The sequence below is a fragment of the Morone saxatilis genome, unplaced genomic scaffold, assembly GCF_004916995.1.
Source record: "Morone saxatilis isolate NCDOM2014 unplaced genomic scaffold, NCSU_SB_2.0 Contig2, whole genome shotgun sequence".
NCBI classification, from domain to species: Eukaryota; Metazoa; Chordata; class Actinopteri; family Moronidae; genus Morone; species Morone saxatilis.
Window position 1 is genome coordinate 13560562 of NW_023339762.1, and position 20949 is coordinate 13581510.

General features: G+C 37.7%; 3 protein-coding genes across 3 annotated transcripts; all 3 read right to left on the reverse strand.

Moving 5' to 3' along the window:
- Positions 1-1676: 1676 nt before the first annotated feature.
- Positions 1677-5299, reverse strand: LOC118331009 (cytochrome c oxidase subunit 5A, mitochondrial-like). The gene is made up of 5 exons (XM_035665768.1): positions 5145-5299; positions 4150-4266; positions 2444-2565; positions 2209-2326; positions 1677-2109 (listed from the first exon to the last, which is right to left on the reverse strand). The coding sequence occupies exons 1-4, from the start codon at positions 5215-5217 to the stop codon at positions 2213-2215; spliced, it is 426 nt and encodes a 141-aa protein (XP_035521661.1). The 5' UTR covers positions 5218-5299; the 3' UTR covers positions 1677-2109; positions 2209-2212.
- A 1814-nt stretch (positions 5300-7113) lies between these two features.
- Positions 7114-8034, reverse strand: LOC118330355 (ribonuclease P protein subunit p25-like protein). Its single transcript, XM_035664849.1, has one exon. The coding sequence runs from the start codon at positions 7792-7794 to the stop codon at positions 7114-7116; it is 681 nt and encodes a 226-aa protein (XP_035520742.1). The 5' UTR covers positions 7795-8034.
- Positions 8035-9493: 1459 nt separating this feature from the next.
- On the reverse strand, positions 9494-18356 carry LOC118330541 (protein mono-ADP-ribosyltransferase PARP6-like). The gene is made up of 23 exons (XM_035665115.1): positions 18021-18356; positions 16213-16271; positions 15603-15689; positions 14638-14732; positions 14491-14551; positions 14299-14389; positions 14130-14196; positions 13885-14034; positions 13636-13801; positions 13365-13496; positions 12212-12307; positions 12013-12105; positions 11803-11928; positions 11622-11687; positions 11411-11478; positions 11233-11281; positions 10941-11053; positions 10751-10823; positions 10567-10636; positions 10390-10469; positions 10243-10306; positions 10056-10140; positions 9494-9955 (listed from the first exon to the last, which is right to left on the reverse strand). The coding sequence occupies exons 2-23, from the start codon at positions 16213-16215 to the stop codon at positions 9859-9861; spliced, it is 1932 nt and encodes a 643-aa protein (XP_035521008.1). The 5' UTR covers positions 16216-16271; positions 18021-18356; the 3' UTR covers positions 9494-9858.
- Between the last annotated feature and the right edge of the window lie 2593 nt (positions 18357-20949).

Consider the following 20949-nt stretch of genomic DNA (forward strand, 5'->3'; position numbering starts at 1 on the left):
TATTAAGGATTAAGTACATTTAACAAAAAGTGTGTGATAAGTGCCAAGTAAAATGTTTCAGAGGCTGGCAGACAGAGGCTTGCTTACTCTTTTCTTGTTTTATTGACACTGTGTAATTTAAAAGTATCTGTTTTTATCAGAATCAGTCTTTTATTGGCCAGGTATGTGTGCACATACACGGAATTTGACTCCGGTTTTACGTTGATCTCAATGTACAAACACATACATAAATAAACAGTTAAACAAAAAAGACATAAACTTATTATACATATCTATAAACAAACATTTGTAAACAGTAGACAATAGTGCAAATGATGCTGAAATAAATATTTACGTGCAGGTATCTTTATGTACATGGTGTAGGTATATATGACAGAGTCAACTGTAGATACAGTACATACAGTATGTATTGTATTGAGTATTGAGTATTTTTGTTTTATGTTTTAAAAAGAAACTGAAACTGAAAAAGAAATTGTTGTTTTTGTGTGGACCCAAGGAAGATTACTGACTGACCACTTTGTGGAAGCTGATGGGGATCCACTTGAATTATAAAGAATAAAGAACCTGTTTGAGGTTCAGTTTCATTTAATAAAATGTTTTCAATTTATCCCAAACGGTCCATCTTTAGCTTTATTGATGGTGACATTAAACCATAGACACGTGTGCTGTAGTCTTTTCACTCAGAGCTTGAGCTCTTTTCACTTATGTTTGCTATATAAAATGAATTTTAACAGTAATCTGGCACCATGGTGAAGGTCTAATGTGCTTCTGTTTTAAATTTGCCCAACATGTGCAACATTGTTTGAAATCTTGCTTTCATGGGCATCAGTGGTGAAAGTGACTCCTACACTGCCACAAAGCGCCTGAGGCAGAGGCTGCTGACATGGCTGATTAAAGGATACAAGCAAATATCAAAGTCAAGAAATTAGCCTTCATTAAGCTCAAGATTTCTGTTTCTGAGAGAGCCTTAGGCAGAAATTTATTATTTAATTGAGAAATAAATCCCATAATTTATTCACATAAAATAGCAGTCAAATGGTTTATCAGACTTGAAAAGGACACTTGCAAGTATAGAAATTCCTCTCAAACTAAACTCTAAAGTCCTCTGAAATCTGTTTCTCTCATAGAAGTCAAAGCAAACTTGTAGCTGGAGCAGATGCAGCAGGGTGATTTTTTTAATTAACTATAACTTAACTAATTAAAGTAAGTCTATAAGCACTTACTCCTATTTGGCCTTTTAAAGAAGTTGTTTACTTACTTCAAATAAAGTCCAAATCTGCAGTGAAGAAAGAGCTCTGAAATATTTTAGTCAACTCAGGTTACTTTAGGTAAAAGTGGATCTTATCATAATGCACATTTAGTTTTTTTTTTAAAGAGAAAAAATTTAATAAGTGTGCACATCAAAGTGGTATGACTTCAGTTTAGTTTGACAGTTAGATTTAACCTTCAGCATTTCTACTGATGTATCTTCTTCTCTCTAATAAAAGGAGATGGTTAGACCTGCCAACATTCATCCCCAAATTATCCATAAAGTACAATCTATATGTAAAAATCATTATTTCTTTTAACTGTAAGACTATAAGAATAACCTAATGTCCCCCAAAAATAAAATAAAAATTATAATTCATTTTCAGTCTCTTTTCAGCAAGTTATGTGTCGATAATAACATTACACCATTTGTCATTCGAACAAGTTTATTTTACCAGCATGTACATTTTCCCTGAAATGAAAACAGATGTAATATAGATTGATACAGTAAAATGATTTTTACATTCATGTGAAAACGCTGCTCCCTGGTGGCAAAATGTGATTCTCACAAGAACGTCCAGACACTCACGGAACAACATGCACCATAAAGTGAGGCTCTGCTCTCTATTAAAGCAACTTGAATGAATTGAATGTATTGCTTCAATAAGTAATCAAACTATTTAAAATATCCCAAACATACTTGTGACACTCAATAAAGATACATTTTCCTTTATTAGGTTCATCAATATTTTACAAGCAAAAGCACTTAATAAAGGCCAAATTAAATATCACACGTATTACAGGAGGCAAACATTTAAGTACAAGGTTTGTGTGTCAAGGGGATATCCACCGTCGTTAGATCTGAAACAAACAAACAAAATATCTGTTAGACTGCCATCTTATGACAAACATGGTGGAGGAAAGAAAACACATGACTGGTAAGAGAATTTTAACACCTACTCATCTACACTTTGTCAATGCCGAGCTCTTCGGGTGTAGAGATGCCAAGCTCCTCTAATGTTGGCTTCAGCTCTTGGATCAGGTATGGGTAGATATCTTTATGAGGGCCGGCTTTGTCCTGAGGATATAACAAAATGGTAGAACCCAAATTAATCATTAACTTAAACAACGAGCAACTGCAAAAGGTGCTGGCTGGCAACACTTCGCTCAGAAACAGGCTCTCTCTCTCTCTCACCTTCACAGCTTCCAAAATTCGGATAGCGCTGGCCAAGTCATTTAACCTCCGACAGGCTCTCAGTGCCGCTTCGAGAATCTTTGGCTCAGGTACGAGATCATAACCAATCAACGTGTTCATCCCTGGAAGAAGGAATTACACTGTTTAATTGGAGATTAGGAACCCAAAAAAACACTTACTACAATCCGCTTTTTTTCATTTCATCTGTTACTTAAAGAATAAAGGTGACATTCTATATTTTCTCTTTGTGAATACATCCCACAAAAAAACTAAAACCATGAACTGGTCCCACTAAAAAGTATGTTGTGTTTAGTCTCATATACTGTATCTTATCCCTCTGATCTCCAGTTACCGGGTTCCTTCATTAGAATAAAACATGGGCACAGTAGTTTATTCTGAGTTGATCCCACACCAAAAATACATAGCTTCTGTGTGTCAGCCATGATTTATTTTGTTGGCAGAGTCTAACCAGTGGCAACAAGAGACATTTCTGCAGTAGCTAGCGGTGCAAAATGCAACACTCACACCATCATACGCATCGGTCCAAACAGTGACAATCACAAGACTGAATGCTGCAATAAACACTACCATCATATTTAGAATGCCTTACTATATATGTAATGTCCCAACGCCACGAAGGACGTTCCTGCCTCTTGGCTAGTTATATCATCTGACCGTTACAGAAGTTAATATCATGGATCTTGTTGCTAAAAGTCAGGTTCCTCTGGCTTGTTCTAATACTCCTAATGATATCTGCTGGAATCCACTGAGCTTGAACAAAAACAATCAGAGTTAAGAAAGGTAGTTAATTGTGGAATGTCATTCCTTGGTCGTCAAATACAAACGCTGGGAACAAGGAATAAGACTCAACAATCAACCATCTTCAAACCACCAACCCAAATGTCATTATGAGCACTAGTAGGAACCAGAGAAACCAGATTTTTTCACAGATCATCTGTACTGTGAAAGTGAAAAATTTCAGCAAATATGACAAATATTTTTTATACAGCAGTTTTAGGCTAACAGCGAATTGTTATAGCTAAAACGAAAGCTGTCCACATGTTGTCTAACTGTTTCTCAGTTTGCCATGAATCTTAAAATTTGGCAAGTTCTTATAAACTTGATCATAAATTAAAGTTAGCCGCGAATAACTCCAAAGAGAAAACGCTCCTCTGAAGTTCTGTTAAAAATGTATTGTCGTCTCGTCTTTGCACCATATTAATTGGCTATACGGATAGTGGTATCGATAGAGACTTGGATCATTAAGCAGTCTTAAAAATGGTATCAATATCAATATAAATTCATGACCCCTATCCCTAATACTGACTGATGTCTGTGGTCTTCATTCTTTACAAACTTGACTCAGGACTATGATTTATCTTATTGGCATTTTAGATTTGTTTCCAGTGAGACATTATTGAGTTTATATAGTGACTTTACTGCTGTAAACTTTACTGTTGCCGCTCTAGAAACAACATTTAGTTATATTTAAAATCCCTTCTAATTCAGTTCAGGACATTGGGTTTACTTCATCAATGAGCATTATTTGTTTCCCATCAGAGTCATTTGAAACATTTTTTGTTAAATAACACACAATCTTCTTGGAGGAGGACCCCTAAACACACACCACAATTACACTACAGGAACCCAAATGGCCAGCAGCGGCCCTGATTTGAATGGATGCAATCTTTCATCCATAAACGTACCTTTTCTCAGCTCCCATGCATCGATGTCTGGCTTGTTGAAATAGGTGACCCAGCGGGCATCAAACTCCTCATCTGTCTCCTGCTTCCCATGGGAGTAACACCTTGAGGCCAAAAGAGCTGCACAATGAAAACACTTTCTTTTAGAAGGACAACTTATCACCAATGAAACAATGCACTACAGTGGCATCTAGAGCCAGGTAATGTAGAAAGGCAAACACAGTCCAAGGGTATCTGCACTGCAGTGAGGTGAAAGAGGACCAAACGCTGTCTAGTAATGTAACGCAGGTGGAGCACTGCCAAAGTCCTTACATGACCTACCTACCAGACTGAATACACACTGATACAGAGATTAATGTTTATACTACTGCTCTTATGATTAACCTAACAGGATGTGAGAATAAAGACAATGTGCATTCAACGTTAGTTACTGTAAATTGTAATTCTCGTACATCTACATCTGCATAATTCAACTTCCCTGTTAGACGGAGACAGGGAAACAAAGTTTCAGCTGAAACAACACGACAACACCAGAGTACGGTGCGTTTCCTGGTTGTGATTGTTTGCACCAACCCATATCTTGATGCCAGCCAGCAACTAACCTAGTTAGCATAGTAGCAACCAGCAGTAGGCCCGACACTCAGCCTTCATAATGGGTCATGGCAAGGACACAGACACTACCGAGCCTGACACCGGGACATTTTCACAGCACCACACACTCATGTAATGTTAATATTAGGAGGACTGAACGAAAATCACCACAATCTGACAAAACAAAAAAAAAAAAAAAAAAAAAAAAAAACACCGTGTAACAGTGCGGTGAGCATTAAAAGTGTTACCCGGTCTTAAGATGAAGATATCTGCTAGCCATTAGCTGTGCGGGCGCCGCAATGTGCCGACAGCCACACTTCGCTTCCGTCACAACTTCGCCTAGACAGGTTCATTACATACCAAATGACTAAATAACAGTCAGAGGTGATAACCGAGTGAACAAATACCTTGGCACCCTGGTTGTGTACGGGTTAAACTCCGCACACCGGAGACCGAGAGTCGGACGGCGGCTCTGAACATGATGCGGGCAGCCAGCTACACGAACCGGGGAGCTTTCTGAGGAAGACTGCGCTAACTGCTTGGCCCGTCACGTACGCTATACGGGTCTGCGCATGTGCAAACTGCAGCTCATTGATATTGTTTTCTGTATTGTTGACCTACTGACTCTGACTTTGACTTCTAAATAATACTGTACTTTGTCCATGATATTTAAGATTTTACTTTTTTTGTTTTCAGACGAGCTGCTCCCAGTGGAAAATGAATCAACACACACACACACACATATATATATATATATACATTATATTCTCACAGAAAAGTTCAGTAATCATATATGTTTAAGTGGGTATAAAAACGTTACATTAGCCTATAAAAAATACTTTCTTACTTCAAGTGGAATAAAATGCAGCTGCTATATAAGACCCAGTTAATATCATTATGACATGACTTTGAATGACCCCACTAACTAGTAGTCCCTATGAACAGTGGTGGGATTTAAGGTGGTCAGGGCCCTGGTACTTTGTTTGGCCCCTCTCGTGCAGCTTGCAACTGCAGCAATAGTTTGCATCTTGGAACTTTTGAATGCATCAAAAAATATATGCTGGATTGAAGTCACAATTACTAAATCAAATAATGGCTTGAAAAGCTCCCAAATGAAGATATATGAACTCAGAAACATTATTGTGCCACATTAGTAAAGCACTGAATAAAAATATGTAAAGGTTGCATTATAAATTATTTTAATTTTTTTTTTTTTTTTACAAATCTTCATAATTTTTTACAAATACAGGTATTTTTCATTGAACTTAACAGATAATTAAATTAATGTCTGTTTTTTAAAATGTTATTTTTAAAATGAAACTGGAGTAAACAGGAGTGACAGCTGGGGTGGCCAGGTATTTTTCTTTAGCTTTCTATAGCATCAGGTACAATATCTGAAGCAGAATATAACACGCTGTTTTACTGAGGCAAAATCACAACATCATTACTGAGCCAAATAGTCTGGCCAATACGGGCCCCTTGTACACGTGGGGCTATAAAGCAATATCAGATTTTTGATAAGATTTGCCTACTGGCTATATTCTGTCAGGATGAGAATGTCAGAATGGGAGGTAACTAGTCTCAAATCTGGCAGTGTTGGATATTGTTTTTGCTTTTAACCATTTTACTACAACAGAAAAATAAAGTCTGCCAGATTACATGTTTTGGAATACAGGTGCATAAAACAGGTTTGTCTCCAGGTTTACAGGGTTAAAATAAAAGATGTGTATACACTCTCCAACACAAAACAAAACGTCAAAGTTGATTTACAAACTAGTTCATTTATTCTAGTGATGATCCAAGAAAAGAACAGCATCATCATGAAACTCTTTACCAAAATATTCTGGTCCCATGATCCATTAATGTACATCAAAAGTTCACTTCAAAAGTACAAAACAGAAGAAAAACTACAGATGCAAACATTGATGTTTATATTTACAATGACTGTGACCAACTTTGTGTATGTTTACAGTTTACACCTTTTGCATCAGAATCAGCTCTCAGATTACTAATATATAACTACTAATGTGACTATTAATAACGCAGCTAATACTCATTAATAAATACATTACTTTTCATAACAAAGTTACTAAGTTGCAAAACACAGATTAAAATTTTAACATGCATATTTTGTTGATACTAATTATTATAATATATATAAGTATGATCACCTTTTATTCATTCTCAGTGAAGCTGTAGACTGATGCAATATTGTAGATTATACATTTATGGTTCACTTTAGTTGCGTAATACCTTATTACATTAAAATATAAAAGCTTAAATTCCCATTTCATATTTTAGGCGAAATCGGTGCAGCCAAAAAGACCAACCCTCTGAACAAGCCTAACATATACTGTATGTTAATTTCCTAACATTTCACATGATGCATTCAGACTTTGTAGAACATACAGTCCAGTCATCCGGGCAGACTCTCTTTGCTGTGTGCTGTGAGGAGGGACTCTGAGCTGGCCTGAGCAGAGCTCTCCGTCTCTCTGCATCCTCTGTGGGAGTTTGGGGGGGTTGATATCCAGGTTCCTGGGGATCCAGAGGGTCTTTAGAGAGCAGGATACAGATAGCAGGGACTGTCTTCTGCATGGTTATATCTGGAGATCCCTGTTGTGGACTCTCCCAGACCTCGTTTATAGTCCTGTAGTGGAGCTTGGACACCTGGTGGAGCCCTCCCACTTTACGTTTTAGAATCTCCACACAGGTGATGGTCTTGGTGACTCCTCTGCCTGAGCCAGTGAAGACCACCTGTCTCAGTGATGTCCCATTGCCATCTTTTCCCTCTCCTTGCATGCGAGCTGTTGCAAACCGCAGCAAATTGCGGATCTTGCTTCCTTCTTTCACTCGCATGTGCAGGATGTCTGCTGCCAGGCCGGGGATCGGACAGGGACTGCTGTCCTCTGTGCGGCTGACTCTCTTGAAGTTGCTCCCGCCAAATTTTGGAGACGAAGATGAAGATGAGACATTAGGGTTGATTGAAGCAGACTGTAGGTCCATTACAATGCTGCTTGCCCCATTTGAACTCTTCATCTGACCCCTGGGTTCAGTCATTGTTTAGAAAGCGGTGAAATAACAGTGCAGGATGCTGTTTCTGAGCATCGGATTGTTTGCATATCTCCCTTGAGATCGGAAACACATTACTTGTTCATTTAGTCTAAGAAACCAAAAACTGATCAGCTTTGTAATCGAAACTTGTGACTTATCTTGATCTTCTTTCTGTCCTCTGTCCATACTTCATTTCCATTTTGTCTTTTGAGCACCGAGATGACAGCCAGCAGTATGAAGAGGGTATTTCTTCCTCTAATCCCATTGACGTGAAGGAAAAGATGTCCTTGCTCTATTCAGCACTGAGGACAGCTGATGCCAACAAACACATATGAGGCTCAGAGAGAGACATGTAGAGTGGGACATAGTGCTCTTAAAGGCACATGCAACATTTAATAATGTCTGTCACATTGTAGTTTGTTGGTTTTGGAGGGAAGCTTTTGTTAAACCCTTGAGGGCTCAGAGATTTTATTTGTCCACGTGGTTGCTTGAATTATATGGCTGAATAAACACGAGTTAATGAGATTTAACAAGGCATGCAGTTGAAACAATCCTTTGTTTCAACTGAATTGGCTTTGATTGTTGACATTTTAATGTGCCTTTTTGCAGATATTGCACCAAACTACAATTTCACTGAGGCAAAGATTTTTAGAAATAATATAATAGTTACGGCAATATACATGTATATCATGGTTTTCAAGACAACTTCCCCTCTGCACTATCAACAGAGAGCCATATGGTCTTTGAGAAATGTCTTCCTTTGGGCTATTACCGCAACTTCACAGTTCTCCTCCCTTCAGTCCATCGCCTGCTGGGCTGACCCAGAAAATGCTTGCTACATCATTTGTGCCTCTTTTGAATCAGTGACATTTATAAGGACAATCATACCTTGGAGCCAAATTGCATTAAATCATAAAGCCAGAACTGTATCCAGATGCAAACATAGGTGTTTTCCTAGGTGCTTCTTTTAAAGGAGCAGAGCCATGGGAAGAGGTCAGGAGGCAGCTGTGGGGCTCATATGGAACCAGTATACTGTTATAATGGTGCACTTCTGCCTCACAGGATGGTACGCACCCCATGATATTCACTGACTCGAACAATGAGCACAAAGACTTGGTTCTCAATGGTGTCCATAAAGTTCAGAGCAAATTACAGTTGGTTCCCAGGAGAGAAATCCACTGGCTATGAATGTCAATTAAATGCACATTAACTGTCCATCAGTGAATATATTCCCATCGTGAGAATATTAATAAACCATTTAGAAAATTGGTGTGCCACAAAAACTCTCAATTTACTATTTGTTTGAGATTTAAGTATAAAGCCGATGATAATTTTGTGCGTGTGACTCCTGTGACACATCTGGTTTGTTATGCAGTTGTTTAGTGTTGCAGAATGTCACACAGGATCAAGTCAACATTAAAGCTGTGAATGCTGACTGCTATCTAACTTTAAAATCTGTAGCGTTATCTACTTACAGACATTTATAAGTATAACTGCCATTACACAACAATTATGGGCTTTTATTGGCCCTGTGTTAGCATTGAAAAATCCATCAGAGTAGTTGTTATTGGTTACACTTCCATCTTGTGGTACAACACACGTATTACACAAATAACAAAGTGGACCTTCAAGCAGTAAGCAATCTGCATTAACAAATCAGAGGAAAACATTTGATATGTTAAATAAAATAATCAAATTTTGTAAACTTTTATTTAAAAAATGTGTGGTTATAAAAATGTACAAAATATGTGTTTACAGTACATACGTATGACACTGGCGGTACACACAAATTTAAATTACACCGGACTGTAAATTAAGGTATAAGGCAAAAAAAAGCTTTTACAGGTGGGCATTGTGACACAACAAACTAGTTTCATCCATCTAATATTATTGCAGTTGACAACAGAAAGAAGAGATGCCCTTTCTTCCTTTCGAGTTAGCGTTTTTCATTCAAACAAAAGTTGATAAAAGCATTGTTCACTTGTCAAACCAATAAAAGCCAAACTTAATAAATTCAGCCACAAAGTAACTAAGACTTATACTCAGACATTGTTTTTTTTTTTTCTTGCTTCAAAGCTGTGCTGAGGCAATTACTTGTAAAATTTCCCTGTGGATCCTGGCTTCCTGAGTGTTGATGTGGACATCTCCCACCTGGCCATTCTCATACCTGAGAAAGACAAAGACAGAATGTTGTGGAAATCTGAAATATAGTCTGGAAATTTCTTATTACACTGGGAGGCAGAAAGGTTGCTTCATGTTATACTCACACAAAGAGGAAACGTGTGCACACATGGTCTGATATCGGACACACCCAAATGTTTCCATGTTTTTGAAGGTCCATTGAAGTTATCACTGTCAAGACATACAGACAATTCTTAAACAATATCACAAAATCTGTTCTTGTATTATCAAAACTATGCTCTTTGTAACATATACGTGTTTTTTCAAATTTACCTTCGCAGAGAGCGATGCAGTTTAGGTTCCTGTTTTGCAGAAACCTGTTTTGCCCCGGCTGGTCCTAAGACAAGAACAGAATACGGGATGAGATACAAAAATCCAGAATAGATGGAAAAGTTTGAACTAATGTGATTTATAATTTACCTCTTTGATTTTGTTTATTTGGTTGTATTTCTTTATGAGTTCTTCTCTGGTGGGTATGTGGTGCTGCCCTTTACCCATCTCTGAACAAAGAGGAAGGATGAGTTTTAAGAATACGCTGGAATCAATAAGAAATGGTAATCTTTGTATAAATAGATTATCTCATGTTTACATTCATACCAGAATATCCAAATGATATACTTGAGATTGGACTCAGATAGATGCCTTTCCCATATGCAGCTCCATGAAGCTTAAATAAGAACAGAAAAAATTTGAGATTGTAGCAAATGAACACTTAATAATTTCTAATCAATTTCAGATCTCCTCCATGAAATTACATTTAAAAAATCCTTACATACTCTACCTGAAATTTTGTATAGGAGGCATTAACCAGCCCATTTCTCAAGATAGAGTGCCAGTTTTCAATGTGGGAACCACTGAAAGAAGATAAAATAGGGGTATTTAATAGGGTATATGAAGCAGGGGGTCGTATTCTGTGTATATATGTTTTTATGAAGGTTTTATATTGGTGGCACGGCTTTCATGTAACTCACTGGAAAGCAAAGGTGCTGCCATGAAGTTTCCTGGCAGTTTGAAAACGAGCCTCTTTGGATGGAGGGCTGCTGATCAACAGGAACTGATGGGGTGTGTGCATGAACTTTAGTTGCTGTTGTACACCAAGTGATAAGAAAATATATGAGATAGTGACCACAGAATAAAATGTATATAAAGTGTAAAACAAAGTATGTCATCTAATATTTGGCCACTTATAAACTACTACTATTGTAAAACTTGCAACTACTGTGTTAAAACATCAGACTCTAACTGTGAACTACTCTATCATACCCTGTTCCGTGGAAGCTTGACAATGTGTGATCTGTTGCTTGCTAAAATCCTGTTGTCAAACATACGAACACACACACCTGGATATGAGTCTAAGACATATTCATATTTGATGCCATGTCGAGTTCATGAAATAGGATAAAAATATGAGTGAAAGGCTTGTTTGGATTGTGTCACTCACCATTGTAGTAAGGGATAAGCGAGAGGGTCTATCTTGTCCATTTGCTTCTTTATTTCAGAATAGGGACCCTGGATATGATAAACACAGTTTTATCCATCTAACATTAATGTAGCTGTCAAGAAAACAACAGCTTTCAGATTATTCTCAGATATGGAGAACCAAATGTGAAAAATTGTGTCACGAGTGAAGGATTTATTTTAAGATCAGTCACCTGTGCCATCCTCCTGATTAACAAGACACTGTCCAGAGCTTTTTGCAGCCTGTCGTAGCTCTTTCTCTGCCATAACAAAACAATACATGATTGCTTCATAATTAAAAAAGAAAAGACAATGATTAGGCCATCACAAATCAAGTAAATCAGAAATTACAGTATATTAAAGTTCAATTGATACCTTAGGACTAAAGGCCAGGGTTTTGGGGTTGAATGGATCAACAACCGAAGGGTACGGTTCAAATATGATGCCCTTGCGTGAAGACTGAAGGGCAGCTCTGCACATGGCCACCAGCAGGTCAACAACCTGCAGAACAGACATTACTGTAATATAGTAATCTTATTTTATGATCATCTGGACTACCTATAAAGATATGTGTGTGTAACCAACCTCTGCGCCAGTGGCCACCTCATCTGTAGCTCCAGACATAACCCCCAATGTATAAAAGGAAAAGACACATAGCTCCCTGGTGCAGACTGCTGGCTAGAAACACACAAAACAGAATAGTGTCAATATGTTAAGAGTCAGCTGGATTTCTATTTTCACTTCAGTAGATTAGCCACAAAACCACCAGCTAGTAGGAGCGCACCTTTAACATCGGCCCGTTCTGAATCACATGTCGCTCATCACAAACAACGCAGTATTCATTCAACGTGGGGATTCTCTGCTCAGCATACCTCATTATCTGTGTACACAATGAAAAACATTACACATTGTATCTGCTTCACATTAGCTAGAACCAAAATTACAATTGTTAGTATTGTTTTAACATTTAAGAACCATTTTACAACATTTTGCCCGAACACAAACTACATTATGGCGAAGAATGGTTTATTTATTTCTAAATGATCAATTTCAAAATAAATTCCAAACAGCTTATTTACAGCTCATTTGTGTCTCTTTTGCTGTGATCTCATCTCAGAAACGTATATTTCTGGAGGACATGTTGGGGCCACTTGTGAAGTCATGTCATTTAGTGTCACCTATTGTGATAATAACTACAATAATTACATTCTGCCCAGTGTTATTGTGCTGTCACACATGTATAACTCCCATCCAGTGGGTACCACCAAATGTACAGATTCACACAATTTATTTTGTTTGTTTGTTTTAAGAGAAGTTCAGTTTACAACCTCACCAGTCCACTGGAACAATTTACTTTAACAGTGTGTTAAACAGTACAGTTTTTTTTACTTTAAGGACTTCAAAGAATAACAATGGACTTTCTCTCTGTGTCATTTGCTCTGCTTACAGTGTGGTACTTCGTGCTCAAAAATGGACATTTGACAATTGAGGTTAATTAATGACAATTTTTACATTTCTATGACAACTGGGTATCTCTATCTGCTGAGGAAGATTATATGATATGATAGAGAGCTCTTGAACAGCTATTGAGTGGACCTTATAGTGAGATGATTTTGTCAACTGTTTTTAATTTATATTTCTTTTGAAATTGTTTTGGGATATGCAGAAATATTAGTCTGAATTGTTTCCATTGTACGATCTGTGAACTGAAAATGGCACTGGAGATGGAGATTGTGGGTGCTTCTGTTTACCAACACAAGTATTAGCATTGAACCATAGTGCAATGCTAAATCACTGCCGTATAGGATGGGGAAAGACCATGTGAGCACCACTAGTTGTCAGGGCAAGCTGGATTGTGAGTCTCTGTGCAGTTTAACCCAACTCTTTAAAGTCTCTTTCTGACAAAATATAATTGTAATTGATGTCTTATTCTTCACCTGCACCAAGAAGCCGTGCTGCAGAGTTGGGGTGGTCTTACAGTTCCCGATGGCCTGGGTGGAGAATAGCAGCTCTATCAGCTGTTTGGTACTAATCTGTGCTGATGACTTCACTGCTGATACCACCACCCTCTGTGCATGAAAGGACACAAACACTACTTTAAAATACTTACAGAACTTAGAGACAAAAACCTGGAAACATTGTCACAAACACAGCAGCAACCATAATGTTAAATGTATGTCACAGAGGTGTAGTTTGAGTTATCTTTACTTCAGCTGGAGAGAGAGCCGTCTCCTTTCCACTGGGTGTGTAGTTAAAGAGCTCTCCTGTGGGATTCTTGATGGTGTATGAAGTTGTATGATTCGTGAAAGGGTTCAGTTTCATTGCTGGCAAAATGATCCTTTCTTTCACAGCCGGTTCCTGGAGCTCACTGGACCTGCTCACAGTGGGTGAGAAGGCAGTCAGTAGAGACTCAAGAACAGATTGAATCAGTAATAAAACTGCTGAATTGAAACATACTTTGATAGCGGGAGCCAGATGTTAAGCCTTGCACGAACTTTCTTGATGGTTCCACTTGGCCTGAACCAGCTTTGTCTCCTCTTCTGACGGATTACGATGTTCTCATTGGTCAAATGTTTCCACTCTCGAGATAAGAAGACGGTGAGAATACTGGGGAACAGAAACAAAGAATTTGTCAGTAGTGACATTTATTATAATGTGGAGCCTTCTGCAACATGCATTAAGAAACTGCCAAAAACACTCACTTCTGAAGTTGTTTCCCAAGGCTGAAATCGTCTGTATTGGATGGTTGAAAGACTTCAACTGAAGGTGCTGTTGTGAGAAACATTACCTAATTAGATGTCACACTGACTCATAGTAAAGTAAAGTAAATATATATTAAATTTGGCTCACAGCAGTATTGTTGATACCCACCGGGTCCATCCAGATACTGAGACAGAGAGAAGTGCAGACGGATAACGATGGGCTCTGATGGATTAATCCTCCAGGCCCGGGCCACTTCCGGCTGTGGACACCAAACAGTTTAATCATATTAACCAGGCCAAGATGCCCCAACAGCAAACAACATATTGTATGTGAATTGAGTGTACTGTAAATTTAACTTACAATCAAAAGCTTGGCATTTATGTTTAGGTCAACATCCACACCATCAATTGACCCATACTCCCTGGCAGAGTAAAGGGGAGGAGAAATGTTATTTATGAAAGCAGCACATGTCCTCTCCTTTAAAAGAATAAGAAGAGATGTTCTGACCTGACAGAGACTGCAGAGTCTGAATACAAAGTCCTGACTGCCTCTATGTCAGTATCCAGCTGGGGGTGGTGATACAGGTCAGTGGTGCAGCTCTCCTGCCGAGACAAACACAAACACACTTACCTTATGGTCCAAACAGCCCAGCACCACAGGGGGCTGAGGGATTAAACCACTCACAGATTTTTACCACAATGGCTGAGAAGCAGACTTTTATTCCCATCACGACAAGAAGTTTCCTAAGATAGTTTAAAATGTGAGGAACAATGTTTTTCTATTATTTATTTAGCGTTTAATAGCAATATAGGTTTATAAACAATGGTTAATAACTTACTATTTGCATATCTCCTGTGAGGGATAGTGAATGATTAAATGTCATATTTTACATAATTACAAGTCATTCATTAATATGCTGAATATAATTATAAAAAAATAATTAAAGCCATTATATTAATTATGTATTTATTAATTTAGAAATACTTCTTCACTCTCCTAAACTTCATTTGCTGATGAAGGACACAAGATGCTGCTGAAAGGACCTTGAGTTAACTATTTCTGAGGTCAAGAATGAACCTTGAAGCTCAACCTGTCTTCATAAATTTTGAACACATTTTTAAATAAACGTTTTTAAACCTGCTTGTGAATGATCTGTACATAGATGATAAAGGAGTTGTTTTTGTGTGTGATCATTTATAAGAAATATGTTCCAGTGTATAATCAATCATTTATTACCTGTTTATACACCTGTTATTGATGTAATTAACACTTCAGTTATATTTAAATGTACTTATAGCTGCTTACAGATACATGGTTATAAATGTATTTATTAAGTGTTTATATTAACTTTAAATTTTACTCTATGCCATTGCCACTCCAACATCCAGTGACCATATACAGTACTTCTGTAGGTAGTTGATGTGTGATGATAATTGAGATTGTGCTGAAATAATATACAAAGTGATGCTTACATGAATTCCACACAGGATCTCTTCTGTGTCACTGTCCTCGTCAGTTTGGCTCTCTGGCCACTGAAGGGCACACTCACACTCAGTCTCCTGTCGGGTTAATGAGAAGAGCTGTCAATCAAAAGATCCTCTTACTTACAAAGCTAATTTGGTCCTTCTGTCCACCCAAACAAAGTCAGCTAAGCATGCTTCTCAGACTGAACTGACTTCAACACGCCCTTACTATACTACATGTATTGTAGACAGTAAACATTTCAATTATGTTCTTGATTAATAAATGTATTATTTTTCCTATAAAATGTCAGAAAATAGAGACCAAATTACCTAGTTAGTCTTTTTTTGGCAGACCAGCAGTCCAAAACTCAAAGATATTGAATTTAATATTGTAGAAGACTAAAACAAATCACAGAATAGAAGCTTAAGTGAATTTCTGGTATTTTTTGCCTAAGGAATGACAATAATGTTGCAGATTATTTCCGCCCAACTAATCAATGAATCAAATTTGATTTTAGTTCTAAAAATAGAGATACCTTTCAAACCTACTTATGTAAAATTAAGAACATAAAATTAATATTATGAATGGGAGAGGGAAATTTGGGGGTTATATACTCACCATGTGTTCAGTTATTTGGCACTTCTTCAGCAACAATCAGCAGTTTGTTGAACACTATGCTGGAAAAACACATGTAACTTAGTTACTAGTTGTTAGTTCAGCTACCTGAACATATTACTGTCATTAATGTCATATTAATGATACTATTATTTGCCTCCTTTTATATTAGCATCTTCAGGGACATTGATTACAGTGTGTGGGGGCTACATGAAATCTAAAAGTAAGTGATGAAGCTAAGGCCAGCTCATTAAAGGAATCTGCCCCCAGCAGAACATGAAAGAGCCTCCACATGTCGTTTGAGGCAAGATAAACCCAAACAATTAATATGGACTGTGGATGGAAAGTTTTTGCCAGTATCTTACAATAACAATTCAAAAGGCTTACAGGTGATTTCCCTATTGTGTTAGTTTTTTATCCTGGGTTTGGCAAAAGGGATATGATGCCTTTATGGAGGGTGGCACAGTTTCACATTCAGCAATCTCTTCATACAGTAAAAGTAGAAGACGTGATATCTGCTTTTTACAGAATTTGTCAAATCTGTCCTGTCCTGTGTGTTGAAGGGGGCATCCAACAACTGATTATCTAACTCACTAACAGAGGGCAGCTTCACATGCTCAGAGAACTCATCCATGTCCTCTGACCTGCATTGCTCTCTGCTTCATATAGTTGGATTGGTATAATATTGTTTAAATGAATGACTAATTCTCTCTACATCACATTGATGTTTTTAATTTTCGTCTCTAATTGCTGGAATAAACTGTATATTTTCTCTATGCTTTATTCTTTTAGCTAGCCTTTTGCCTGTATTGTCACCCGCCTCAGAATGAAGCCTTCGTGCTCTAAATAAAGCATAAGCTGTCTCCTCAGGTAACATGGTCTGGAAGTCTGCTCGAGTGGCAAGAAGAGATTTCCTAATATCTAAGTTGAACGGGTCAGACACATGCTGTTCCTCCAATGTCCTTAGTTTGTCAAATAATTGTAATGGTCACTCACAAGAATGTGGTTAATTTGAGTGTTAATTATGTTTTGAATAAGATTTTTTTTTTTTAAAAGCATAAGGATTTGGTCTATTCTAGAGTATGTTGGTTTAAATAGAAAGTATATTCCCGACTGACAACATGCCATGCATCTGTAACCAATAGCAGTTCCTGAAACTCTTACGTAGCAGCAGGAATACACCGATCAGACGGAAGGTGGCAATTAGATCTATTTATACTGCATTTGACACACATTTAAAATCACCTCTAACAATAAGGGGTCATCAGCATATGATGTGTTAGGGGCATAAGCATTTATGAGCATGGGCATTGGAAGTAGGGGTTCTGCCCCCTAAAATATGGCATAACGAAAACCATTAGTTCATAAAAATGTTTAAGCTTATAATGACTTTAAAAAAATCTGTTTTATCCACAAAAAAGTAAGATCATTTGTGTAAATGTCAATAACTATTAAATAGGCTAAATAAATTATCCTGGCCATTCAAATTAATGCAAAAACCATGACTGTCATGTATTCAGCATTTAGTATGACGTCATTATATAGACTGACTTTTTCTCAGCACCCCCAACTCTGATTGACTTCCAATGTCCATGTTTACAAATGTGTCATTCTGATTCTGTAAGAGGCCATTTACTATTATATATCTCCCCTTGTGGTCTGTGTGTACATAAGATAGCTTAAATGCTGTATTCTTAGAAATTAAGATGCTTACACCTCTATGAAATTATTTAAAATGTTAATAAAATTATTCATAAGGCAGGAACATGTGTTGTAATAATGTGTTAATGTTGTCAGTAAAAAGTCCTTACCTTTCCTTCCAGAGTTTCCACATATTCTCATTGAACAAACAATGTAATGATGTAAAAACAACAACAAAAGGGAGAATCATGTTGTTATGTGACCTTGAAACAACAAAAACAACGAATATTCCTGTTTGCTGGCTTGGCTAGCTGTTTGTGCTTGGCTGTCCTCTCCCCCTTTGCTCTCGAACAGCAGGAAGTCCCACATGTTCAGTCCTGGACTTCAGTGTCACATGATTCGCTGCAGACTGCCTGATCAGCTGAACCTGGTCCAGAAAGAAGAGAGGCGGAGACCTGCAGCTCCAGGGCTTTACATGGATGCTTTTTATGCATGCATACACTATCTCTGTCCTATTTGTGTGATATGAGTACCATCCTGTCCACAGCATATATTCCTAAAAGAGAAGGGAAATAAAACAAACCCATGTATCACACTATCCTCCAGACTCTTGAAAAGTCAGGTTCATTAATCAGTTTTAGGACTGTGAAGACAACTGTTTGCTGGTGGCAGAGTTGAAGGATGGTGATACGGGTGATGTTTGGCATTTATTAGTCTTCCTGTCTGCCTGCTGTGCTGCAGTTTGACCTTAATCAGCAGTTACCCTTGTTAGCCGTCACCTGCTGCTCTGCTGTCTGGCCAGATTAGACACTTCTAGGACTGCATACATCTGTGCAAGTCTTCTCTCAACGAGTGCTTTTCTAAGGAGTAATCCACTTAGACATGAGTGGGTGTTTGTTATGTGGCTGTGTTTATTTATAGTGGGTGGGCACAATATGAACGATAAGAATATAAAACAATCACATACAAAACAACTTAAAATTTCTGCTGATGTGAGTCAACACATCTCAGACACATTTTGCGCTTCCCAAAGCCGGTGTTTGTTGCGGGGGTATTGATTTATGTTGTATTATATTGTGTAGTTTTTGTGTTGTTGTTGTATCCACCTTCTCATTTTATACACCTACTGTTATGTTACAACTACCTGGCTTTCTTCTGCCAGACCCACAAGATATCTGAACATCAGATTCACAGTGAATGATACAGGGATCAGAGTTATACAGTAACCAGCCTCATATAATATCTATTGCATCTGTAGACACCAAACAGTCAACATCAAGTCAACTGAAATAAGTACAAATTGGTAAATACTTTATTTAAGCAGGCTGTCTATTTGAGATCAAAATCTCTATTTTTTTAATACATATTTTATTTGATAGTGACAGTAGAGATAAAGACAGGAAAACAGCAGAGAGAAAAGTAACAAAGGCCCAAAACTGGATTTGAACCAGGGATATTGCAGTTATGGCTCTTAACCACCAGGACACCCCTGAGAGCTGCACCTCTTTACATATAAAGCACAATACAGACCAAAAAAAAAAAAACACAATTTAAACACAAACACACAACATCCGAATTAGTTTCACATTACAGTGAAGAAAAAGATTACAGGTTTTTTAAAAAGCACTAAATGTATAACCTGTTTGAACATGTGGTGCAGCTAAAGTTTAAAAAGTCTTGTGACATGACCTCATACAACATTATATCAATATAACAATAACTTATTGATAACAATTCCACAGTTCAGTTGTACTGAAGGTCAACACACTGACCCAGCAGCTCAAGACACTTCAGCCAGCTGTCCACAAGAGAGAGCTGTTGTTGAGAGAGAGAGAGAGAAAGAGAGCGAGAGAGAGAGTCACAAATTCATACTATGTAGTAATTGTCTTACAAAATCTGACTTCAAATATCTCAAATACTCAAATATTTTTCCCCAAATTCTTTGTGTTCACAAAGCTGTTTTTGCAACTGTCAGTAGCACCACCGTTTCCTTTGTGCAATGCATCATGGGAGAGTAGTGTCCATCAAAAGCCCGGTAAAAAACTAAGCAGATTTAATATGCTGTGTGAAAACACACCAGAAATTAGGACAGACCCCGGCTTTAGTGGGTGGTCGTCTGCCTCAACCAGTTGGGGTGAAAGAGAGAGAGAGAGAGAGAGAGAGAGAGGTTCAGAAAAACGAAAAAACAACAAGCTTAAAACAGTAAAACATTTAACATAGAAGAAAAAAAGTAGAGAATACATGTTTTTTTACAGTAATGCTCTAATAATGAACTAAGTACTAAACGAGTAAAATGTACCAATATCCATACTTGTAAATACCGATATAGCAACTTATATAAAGAAAACATATGTTAATCAATCTCTTGTGATCAAAGAACATTGCTCTAAAGATAAATTCTGTAAATATGTTTCTTAAAATATCAATATAATTAAAAAAAGCTGCAAGCAGCAACGTGCTTTGTTGTGCTTTAGCGTATCACGCATACATCACCCCACGCAAATATCAAGGAAATTACTGCCATATAGGTCTTACTTCCTGTAACCAGAGGGTGGCGCTATGAGTAGGACTGAATATTGGCATGTAGATGTGTTCAGAGTGGGACTCTCATCAGACGTGTGAAGTTTGGTGAAGATTAGACAAAGTACAAGGAACTTCCTGTGTCCTGGTGGTACATCTAAATTCACCCACAAACACGCCGTTCAACGAAGCGTCACAACATTTATAACATTGTGAAGTAGATCCGAGGAGGAGTTGAAATACGCCAAAAATGACCGCTAAATCCAAAATGGCTGACTTCCTGTTGGGTTTGGGGTATAGTGCCAAGAGGCTTTTTTTTTGCTTGTTTGATCATGATACACATGCGTACCAATTTTTGTACATGTCAGTTGTTTGTGTCCTCGGGCTGATTCGGGTTGGTGTGGCTTAGCCATTTGGCGGTGCCCGTGCACGGGTCCAAAAGCATACGTCAAGTTTCGCCACATTTGAATTTTGTGCAAAGTTTTGTGAGCTTTCGAGCATGGAAGAAGTGAAGTTAGTAACATGCATTAATGGGACATGAATGTGTGCAGAAAGAGAGAGAGAAGAAGAGAGGAGCTC